Source organism: Sinocyclocheilus anshuiensis, unplaced genomic scaffold (genome assembly GCF_001515605.1).
Source record: "Sinocyclocheilus anshuiensis isolate Anshui unplaced genomic scaffold, SAMN03320099.WGS_v1.1 scaffold807, whole genome shotgun sequence".
NCBI classification, from domain to species: domain Eukaryota; kingdom Metazoa; phylum Chordata; class Actinopteri; order Cypriniformes; family Cyprinidae; genus Sinocyclocheilus; species Sinocyclocheilus anshuiensis.
Window position 1 is genome coordinate 274,662 of NW_015551077.1, and position 9,420 is coordinate 284,081.

General features: G+C 34.7%; 2 protein-coding genes across 4 annotated transcripts in view; one reads left to right on the forward strand and one right to left on the reverse strand.

Annotated features, from left to right (window-relative positions):
- Positions 1-133: 133 nt before the first annotated feature.
- Positions 134-8,767, reverse strand: LOC107662445 (sulfide:quinone oxidoreductase, mitochondrial-like). 2 transcript variants are annotated; one of them, XM_016452470.1, is made up of 11 exons: positions 8,506-8,767; positions 7,844-7,893; positions 5,341-5,562; positions 4,321-4,491; positions 3,902-3,955; positions 3,244-3,438; positions 2,251-2,460; positions 1,980-2,163; positions 1,636-1,703; positions 515-693; positions 134-414 (listed from the first exon to the last, which is right to left on the reverse strand). In XM_016452470.1, exons 3-11 carry the CDS (start codon positions 5,554-5,556, stop codon positions 357-359), a joined length of 1,335 nt encoding a protein of 444 aa, XP_016307956.1. In that variant the 5' UTR covers positions 5,557-5,562; positions 7,844-7,893; positions 8,506-8,767; the 3' UTR covers positions 134-356. The 2 variants fall into 2 exon arrangements, with proteins under 2 accessions (XP_016307956.1, XP_016307958.1); XM_016452472.1 differs by lacking the exon at positions 7,844-7,893.
- LOC107662444 (probable phospholipid-transporting ATPase IM) overlaps positions 5,092-9,420 on the forward strand; it is a 42,421-nt gene continuing 38,092 nt past the window's right edge. For both annotated transcript variants that reach the window (XM_016452468.1, XM_016452469.1), the window contains exon 1: positions 5,092-5,177. In XM_016452468.1, the coding sequence (XP_016307954.1) occupies positions 5,158-5,177 (20 nt within the window). In that variant the 5' untranslated portion in view covers positions 5,092-5,157. The remainder of the gene's footprint in view (positions 5,178-9,420) is intronic.

Below are 9,420 nucleotides of genomic sequence, written 5' to 3' on the forward strand. Positions count from 1 at the left end.
TCCATCCATCTGTCTATATATCCCTCCATCTATCTATCCCTCCACTATCTAAAGAGTCAAAATACAGACTTCATGAAGAATCTGTAATTTTTATATTTATAAAGTAAACTGCAATCCGATTAATATGAAAAAGTTACTCCGAAGTAGAATGTGTTTTTAATCACAAGATCATGGATTATGCCATAGCCAAAATTATTATATAGCACTGTAATTGGAAATTATACAAAACTAGCAAACTATAATTTAAAGCAGGCATCTCTGGATATTCGCTTAAGCAAATTAAGCACTATCAACGAAAAAAATGTTATTAATGAAAACGAATACATGTTTGCTCTGTTCCCAAATAACAGTCTGTTCTATTTCATTCCCATATGCATGATGGTCCGGTATGGTCCTGGGCCTCCCCAAAGTCCCCTTAATTTGAGGAAGAAAAACAAAATAGGAAGAGAAAAAAATGAATATCTGGCATGTAATCAGAAGGGTAAGTTCTGATCAGTACACGATCGGGACTCACTTGAGAAGTCCATGCCAATACAAATGAGGCATGACATCAGCTTTCATGTGGTACATGACCCTGCTCTCTTTGCTCTGGTCCACAGGGAAGGTCTCCAGCGGCTGCCCGTCATAATCAAATTCTGCCAAGATCACTGTGTTGTAGCTTGTAACCAGTGGGCAGGAGGTGTAGCCATCATACTGCAACATACACAAAACAATTACTATTTAATATTAGTAATGAGCATTCAAGTAACATTTTGCTTATTTTGAATGATTCTTTTCATGATTTATTATTTTATCATTTATATATGATCAACTATGTGTTTTAATTCTATAGTATATCTGTAATTTAATTTATGAATGTATGTATTATTTATGTGCATATGAATGTACTTGCTACTTTTTTTGTGTAGTTATATAAAGAAAATGGCTATTTTTGGAACAGCATGCCACCATACTCCTTGTACTATTTCTGGTATAGGCATGCATAATATGCATACTATTTAATATTTTCACATTTGTCACATCTGCGTATCACATTTGCCAAACTGTTCAGTATACAACACACTGAGTTCCCTGTGTGGAATAACTATCCCACAATGCACTGGACTTAATTTTTTCCTGTACAGTGTGACAAATGAACCAGAATGTCAGCCACAATTTTTTGCAATCTCCATCTTGACTAATCATTTGCCTAAACTGACTATTTTAAGCCATTTTAGACAAAAATGTGTCTCAAGAATCTTTTCATTTTTTATTTAAATTTTGTTTTTAAAAAGAACTTTATAATAGAACGGAATGCAGCACACTAAGTTTAAAAAAAAAATGTGTGTGTGCTTTTTCCCCTTAATTTAATAGGATAGAGGGCAGACAGGAAAGGAGGTTTTAGAGAGGAACTGTATGATAGTATTCCATTCCTTTATCGAAGCATTAAAGCAACGCACACCTTATGGAGGTGCAAGTTAGGGAAAAAGATTTTGTGAAGAAAAATATCATTCCAAAAAAATATCACTTGCTCATTTCATTCTACGCCCCCTGGTGGGTGTAGAATGAAATGAGCAAGTGATATTTGAAGGAGAAAACAGCATAGCACTTCTACAGTGGTAAAGCACATTAATGTTTATCCTTAAACATACTTACTGTCTTATCCGGCGTCTGTTTCTTCAGAATTCTACTGACAGTTCGGTCGAGTACTGCAGACTGCGCAGCTGTAGAAGATTATAGTCACAGATGATTTTCCCGGTCATCTCATTTCAGTAAAAAAGGCACTAACAGCTCTCTCACAGGAAAATCAGCTTGGTGAATGGGAAAGTAACTACTAATTAATGGTGGAAAATGACTAAAGCAGATTCTAGACCTGTCTAATGAGTACTGATAATTAGGAAGGAAAGGTTTAATGAGCAGGGACTTATTCTTCCTTCCCAGAAAAACCCACAACCATTTTGGATTTAAAAAAAACGTTTTTTTTTTTCTCAGTATTTTACCTACTGCTGCTGCCGTTTTGGATGTGGGTAGATTGGTGCAGTCTCCGATACCAAATACATTGGCGTAAGTCTTATGCTGAAGGGTGCTCTTATTTACATTCAGCCAGCCGGCCTCATCGTCCAGCAAGGAGCCTTTCAGCACTGCAGGAGGTCCCATCGGAGGGGTGACGTGGATCATCTCATACTATCACCAAAATGAAGGCCACGTAAGACACTCAAACTATAGCTAACAGAACGAAAGATGTTTTTTGTCGAATTTAACAATGGCTACCTTGTAAACCTCTGTCTCCCCAGGTTTGTCCAGATTCTCAAAAACAGCTTCCTGTTTGTCGGCCCTGACCTCGATGAGGTTGTGCCTCAGGTTTACGTTAAGGTCCCGCTTCTTCACAATCTCCCACAAGGCATCGGCGTATTTCTTGACCCCAAACAGCACTGGCAAGGAGGTGTTATAAATAATGTTGGCTTTGGACCTTTTTCCTGTCTAAAAAAAATAACATTGTCTAAAAAATATTGTCATTTCTTTGAGTATTACCGAGTTGTAAATGTACTGTACCATGTTAATCCTTTAGTACTGAATGATTACCATGTTCATTTACCATGGTATTTACATGGCACTCCGAGCTACTTCGAATAATATCATAGTATTATCATGGTACACAAACAAAAACATGGTTTTACCATGATATAAGCCCAATAAACATGCAATTACCCTTGTTCATGTCAACACAACATGGTATTGCCATGATACATGTCCAAAATACATGGTGTTACCATGATACATGGACAAAAAACATGGTATTACCCTTGTTTCTGTCCACAAAGTATGGTATTATCATGGTACATGTGCAAAATACATGGTGTTACTATGATATATGGTCAAAAACATAGTATTACCCTTTTTAATGCCTTAAAGCAAGGTAGTACCCTTGCTTCTGTCCACAAAATATGGTATTACAATGGCACATATCCAAAATAAATGTTGTTACCATGATGCATGGCCAAAAAACATGGTCTTACCCTTGTTTGTGTCCACAAACATGGTATATATCCAAAATACATGGTTTTACTATGATATATGCTTAAAAACGAGGTTATATCATGACATTTGCCCAAAAATCATGGTATTACCATCATACATGTCCAAAAAATATACTAATAACATGATATTTATGTAAGTGTATAAATAAAATGTGATTATTTATGTACGTAATCCTTCATGTTTATATGTAAATTCATGATTGTAACCATGTTTTGGGGATTTCACCTTTCTCAGGAAGGCATCAGAGAGGTACATGATTTTCTGAGGAGCTCCTGCACATTTGATGGGAGTGTTTGGGAAGGTGAACAAAGCATTGCCCTCCTTAAAGTTCTTCAAGGCATTCCATGTCTTTTCCACTGTTTTCACGGAGTAGTTTGAACCGATTTTGGGATGTTCAAACCCTTCAGGCAGGCCCTTGATCTAAAATTAGCAGAAGGGAATCAATTGGATTGACAACTCTGAGAAGAAAAACCCATCAAACATCACACTTGAAATTGTTAACTCAGGATCATTTTTAACTTTGGTTTTATTAATTCAGTTATCTTGTTCCACGTTTCACTCTGTGAAAACAGGTACAGTTTCATATTTCTTTGCATATATAGTGTCATGTCAGGTATGACCATAAAATCCAAACACAGAACAAAGTTTGAGATTTTATTTATCTTGAACTTTGGTATCAAGTCTGATAGACATGTAATCGGACACTTCCTCTGGACTGATGTGGCAATAACACCACACCCATACTGTGTTAATAATAAATCTGCAAAAGCCAAGAATGCTTCCTCTTAATCAAAACATTCACTACATACAGTTAAGAATTCTCATCATGCATATGAAAGTGGAAAACTAGCAATTTAGTCTATTAATGCCACTCATAACATACCTTTTCATAGTGCAGCTCAAGGCCAAGAGCTACAATCAGATAATCATAGGAAATCTGAGAGAAGAAAAAAAAAAAGTAAAAAGTTACATGCTAAAAAAAAAACTAAAGCTGGGTTGAGTTTGATTTAAGTGAGCGTTCCAGATCATAGGCAATTTAACAATAATAACATGACATTCCTTCCAGTTTCGCAACATGTTCATGTTACTTCATATCACGCTTCATATCAGCTATGATTACTTTATAATGACACACCTTCATGGTTCAATATAATGTGCAATTGCATATTACGCAACATTACTTCATTAACTTCATTAAACATTAATTTCCCAGCAATTTCAAAGCACTTTTCAAAAGATTATTTTCTATTCTAACACATGACACTCTGAGACACATTAATAGCTAAATATCAACCTAAATACCTTTTTCCCAGAGTCTGTGTGGACAGTGTTGTCCTCAGGATCGAATTCTGCCACTTTGGACTTGACCCACGTCACTCCTGATGGAATCACACTCGCTGTTGGTCGCCCAGAGGATGCAACACTTTTGGACCCTGCGCCAACTAACGTCCATATCGGCTGATAGTAATGCACCTGGAGTCAAAAGTGCATTAGATGTAATGTTGAACATTGAGGAAACAAACAAAGGTTTTTTTAAAAAATGAGTCAGTAAGATTTTTTTATATTTATGAAATACGTCTCATGCTCACCAAGGCTGCATTTATTTGATATAAAATACAGTAAAATCAGTAATATTGTGAGATGTTATTTCAATTAGAAAGAACTGTTTTCTATTTGAATACATTTTAAAATGTAATTTATTTCTGTGAATCAAAGCTGAATTTTTAGCAGCTATTACTCCAGTCTACAGTGTTACATGATGCTTCAGTGCAAAACAAAAAAAAACCTTACAGACCCCAAAACATTTGAATGGTAGTGTACATGTCCATACAGTGAACACTAAGCAGGAACTTGTTAAACCTGAATCCCAGCATGTGACGTACGTGATGCCTCAAGAACAGCCAGGCACAATAGGGGTCTCTTAAAGGGGCAGTTCAGCTATAAATGCTCTGTTAATCGTATAATATAGGCTATATTTGTTTCGCGCGGTAACCTTCCTCATAAACGGCCGTTAGTGCGCGTGTATGCGTGAGCTCGAGTGAACAGGAGGGAGGTTTGGGCAACTGGCTGGTGTTTTCTCGTCTTCATTTCTTATGGTCGTGTTACTCCACCCTGTCTCCGTAGCAGAGCCATACATGAATGGATGGAGCATGTTTTCGGTAAGCGTTTGTTGTTTATGAAGGATCGCTGTACTGATAGAGCGCAGTTATGAGCGATACAGCATTATGACTGTTTGTCGGTGGGATGGTATTGTCTCAGTATTGCATTCTGTAGCAAATCTTATATATAAGATGTCCATTTATTGGCTCTGCTGCAGCATACCTCACTAGGCTCCACGATGGCCACGTTTTTCGCGCCGACCTTTCTTTTCATGCGTGCGGCCATCGCTATGCCACCGCTCCCACCACCGAGCACAAGAACTTTGTAGTGGTCCTTAGAGGCCAGCCCAGAACTGGTGTGAATATGTGAGTTAATGACAGAGAAAACTCTGCAGTACTGCCTGGACAGCAGCAGCTGTGGGTGTAGTTGGCCTGCCATGGTGGCCTGCCAAGAGCAATATGCAAACAAGTTATAACCAAAAATAATCTTTGCAATGACCACAGTGCATAATAAAGAATGGATATAGATTCAATTATGTTAAAAATATATATTTTTAGATTATAACATTTTTCACTTTCTGCCATGGAATAAAAAAAAAAGTTAATAGCGACTTATCTAATAATCCTGACATTTTCTGGCAATGCAGAGAATAAAGTCAGAATTGTGAGATATAAACTCAGAATTCAGACTGTGGGATGGTATTGTCTCAGTATTGCATTCTGTAGCAAATCTTATATATAAGATGTCCATTTATTGTAATCATCGATCTTATTTTACATCCACTGTATGTGCCACTTAAGGCTGACTAACTGACTAACGTTGCAGGCTTTCCGTTATTGGGCTGTAAGGTACAACTGAGGTTACAGATGAGATTTTTCAGTCTGACAAATTTGTCTATTTGGATATTACGTTACATAATTTTAATAGATAGTGTATTCTCATGGTTTATTGCAATTAAAAATATTATAAATATAATCACTACAATTGATTAAACATTGCAAATAAATATAATATTAAAATATATTATATTTAACATTTAATATTGATTTAAAATTTATTTATATATCTATTTTAATATGCATATGTAACTTACTATATAATAATAATTGATGTTGTTGTTTTAAATATATTTATTATATGTTCATATAACAATACATTTGGGTAAAAATTGTATTTATTGTGTTTTAAAATATGTTGGTAATCCATAAGTACATAACAACAACAATAATAATGCTAATTATTATTAATACATTTATATAACAATAAATGTAGGTCAAAATTAGTATATTTTATTTAAATAATAATGGATCTAGTGTAATTTGTTTGTTGGCTGTGCATAATTATATAACAACAATAATAAAAAAACAAATTGTTATTATTTAAAATTTAATTATTGTGTATACTTATATAACAATACATGTAGGTAAAATTATTAATAAAATATATTTAATATTTTTTTGTTTTATTAAATTAAAAATTATATATAATAAATAAATAATTATTAATTAAATATTTTGTATCATATTTGTTCCTTTAGCATGTGTTATGTATGGATCCATATTTGTTAGCCTATAGTTTTGGCAAATCTCAATTTAATTCCATAGTATTTTCTAATATTGTATTCTATACTTTCATTCCCTTGCAGGTTTATTGATAGAGTGTATGACTGTCAATATATGAGAGTCTATAATCACTTTTATTTTGGTCTGTAGAGTTCTGCAGTCAGTAGTAACTGAATACATATAATCTGGATTATGTAATCTGATTCCAAAAATTAAGTATTTGTAATTAGATTAAATTACGTCAAAATACTCGTAATCAGACTACATTTACTTTTTTATTGATTACATATTACATATTATTCACACAATAAATAATCCATAATTTATTGCTTCTCCCTAATTCCTCTTTTTCATCTTTTAAGTGCTTATATACACTCAGAAAATCTTCCAGTTCTGTGGACATTCACACAGTCAGAGACCAGACATTAGTCAGGTGGCTACACAGCATTTGACCACTGGATTTACAAAAATCATTTCAGGATTAAGAAGTGTTTCAACACTGCATCAACTACAGATGTAAAAAAAAAGTCTGAATTGTGAAATAAAAAGTTCCAATTACCTTTATTTTTATCCCACGGTTGAAACAAGCTTGCATAGTTATGACTGGCAGACCAGACCAGACTTTGACTAAGTTGGTTAACCAAGGTTGCTGATTTTTCTCTTTAAAAAATAGTAATTTTTCACACCAACGGCAAAACAAGCACAGATGAACAAACTGCCGTGCGAAAGAATTGTATTAAATAAAAAATAAAAATATTAATCAGGATGAACTCTAGTATAATTAAAAAAAACAAAACAATTGAGCACATTTATCATATGAAGACCTGTACATGACATGTAGACAGATATAAAAACAGACATTGTAACCACAAATTAAGAGTCATTTAATACAATGTATTAATTTGTGGCCATGGATATATACATAAATATGTACCTCTGTACATATAAAATGATTAAGGTCTTAAAACTTTAGCAAGGTTGTGATGGCAGGTTCTCAAAAGCCCTTTTTTTGTTGTTCCCAAAATCATCTCAAGACAATTGTGTAATCTAGTCTACTTGAAATATAATAAAATTGCAAATGTACTTTAATCTTAAAAAATGTAAGGAATGAAAATAATAGGCAGCAGCGTTTAGAAATCTTAGGTTTGCATGCATCTACTCGCCTTTTTCTTTTCAGAACTGTCCTCTGTGTGTTGAAAGAGAGTCCTCACGTCTGTTTGATAAAACAAGGTGGTACACAGACAAAAACATACTTCCTATCATTCCTACACAACACACCTGACAGTTCAACTAAAGCTCAGAGTCATGATACCTGGCATAGTGTGTGGATGTGGCTCAAAACCTATTGAGCTGCCTACCTAGGCAACATTTTGGGCATCATTGTGTCTCACAGTCTACTAGACAGCATTTGTTTCGTATCAAAACCTGGTGAACAGTCTCCCTAGGCATTTTGGACATCATTTTGTCTATAATTTAGCGTTTTGTTACTAATTTAGTGAGCAGCCTATCAATACAGGCAGGCAAATGCCCCAAAATGTTGTCTAGCTAGCTAGTTGTAAAGAAGGTCATTGCATGGCAATACACACCCTTCTTGATTTATATCCCCAACAATAACATATAAGCATGGAAATGCAGCTGCGATCATTATTTTTACATTTTGCTGTACATACAGTAGGCTACATGCGTGGTCAAATTGCAAATAGAGAGCTGCGTGTAATATGCACCATATAACAATGAATCATTTCCCTCCCTATGCACGATATAACAGCAAATCCTTATTTCTGACACATATCACACATTGAATTGGAGTGAAATAAGGTCTTACCAGAGTCACTCTCGCCACTGCCAGTGTTACAGTAGAGCTGCGGTTTGTTTTCCTGGTTCAGCTCAGTTTGACGTACGAACTTTATTATTCGGCCGTCAGCGATGCAATTTCACAAATCTCTATTTATTCTAATTATGATTTCATAGCCCTCCACGCATGTTTTTAGAGTAGCTAGTACACACATAGGCCTACGTAAGAACTTTGCACGCACGTACAACACAAGCAAACATAAGTTGATGTCATGCCGCCGTAATCGTCCAGAAGGTGTCGCCATTGCATTTCCCTCAAAGCTGCTGCATTATTATCAAATATTACATGAATTAATACAGCACTCAGTATAGCCAGCTGAACACAAATAAAACAACATAATCTCAATTAAACATACTAATTCATTTAATCTCAGATAGATTAAGTTATTTGTTGTTATAACTGTAATAAATCTACACAGTTCTAATTTGACACAAAACCAAAAAAGTAATGCATCACACGTAGCTATTCTACGTTATTTAAATACGCGGAGTTACGTTGGTTTGAATATTATAGCGTTTAACGATACCATTAATGTTATATACAGCAAAATGTTATTTACAGTCAAATAAACAGAAACAAATTAACCATGCTTTTTAATTTTAGTTTTATATACACTCAGAAAATCTTCCAGTTCTGTGGACATTCACACAGTCAGAGACCAGACATTAGTCAGGTGGCTACACAGCATTTGACCACTGGATTTACAAAAATCATTTCAGGATTAAGAAGTGTTTCAACACTGCATCAACTACAGATGTACACATTAAATATTATTTGAATGATCACGTATGTCTTTGGAAGGCTTTTGTCTTTCAAACACATTAAAGGGGTCATATGATGCGATTTCAAGTTTTCCTTTCTCTTTGGAGTGTTACAAGCTGTTCG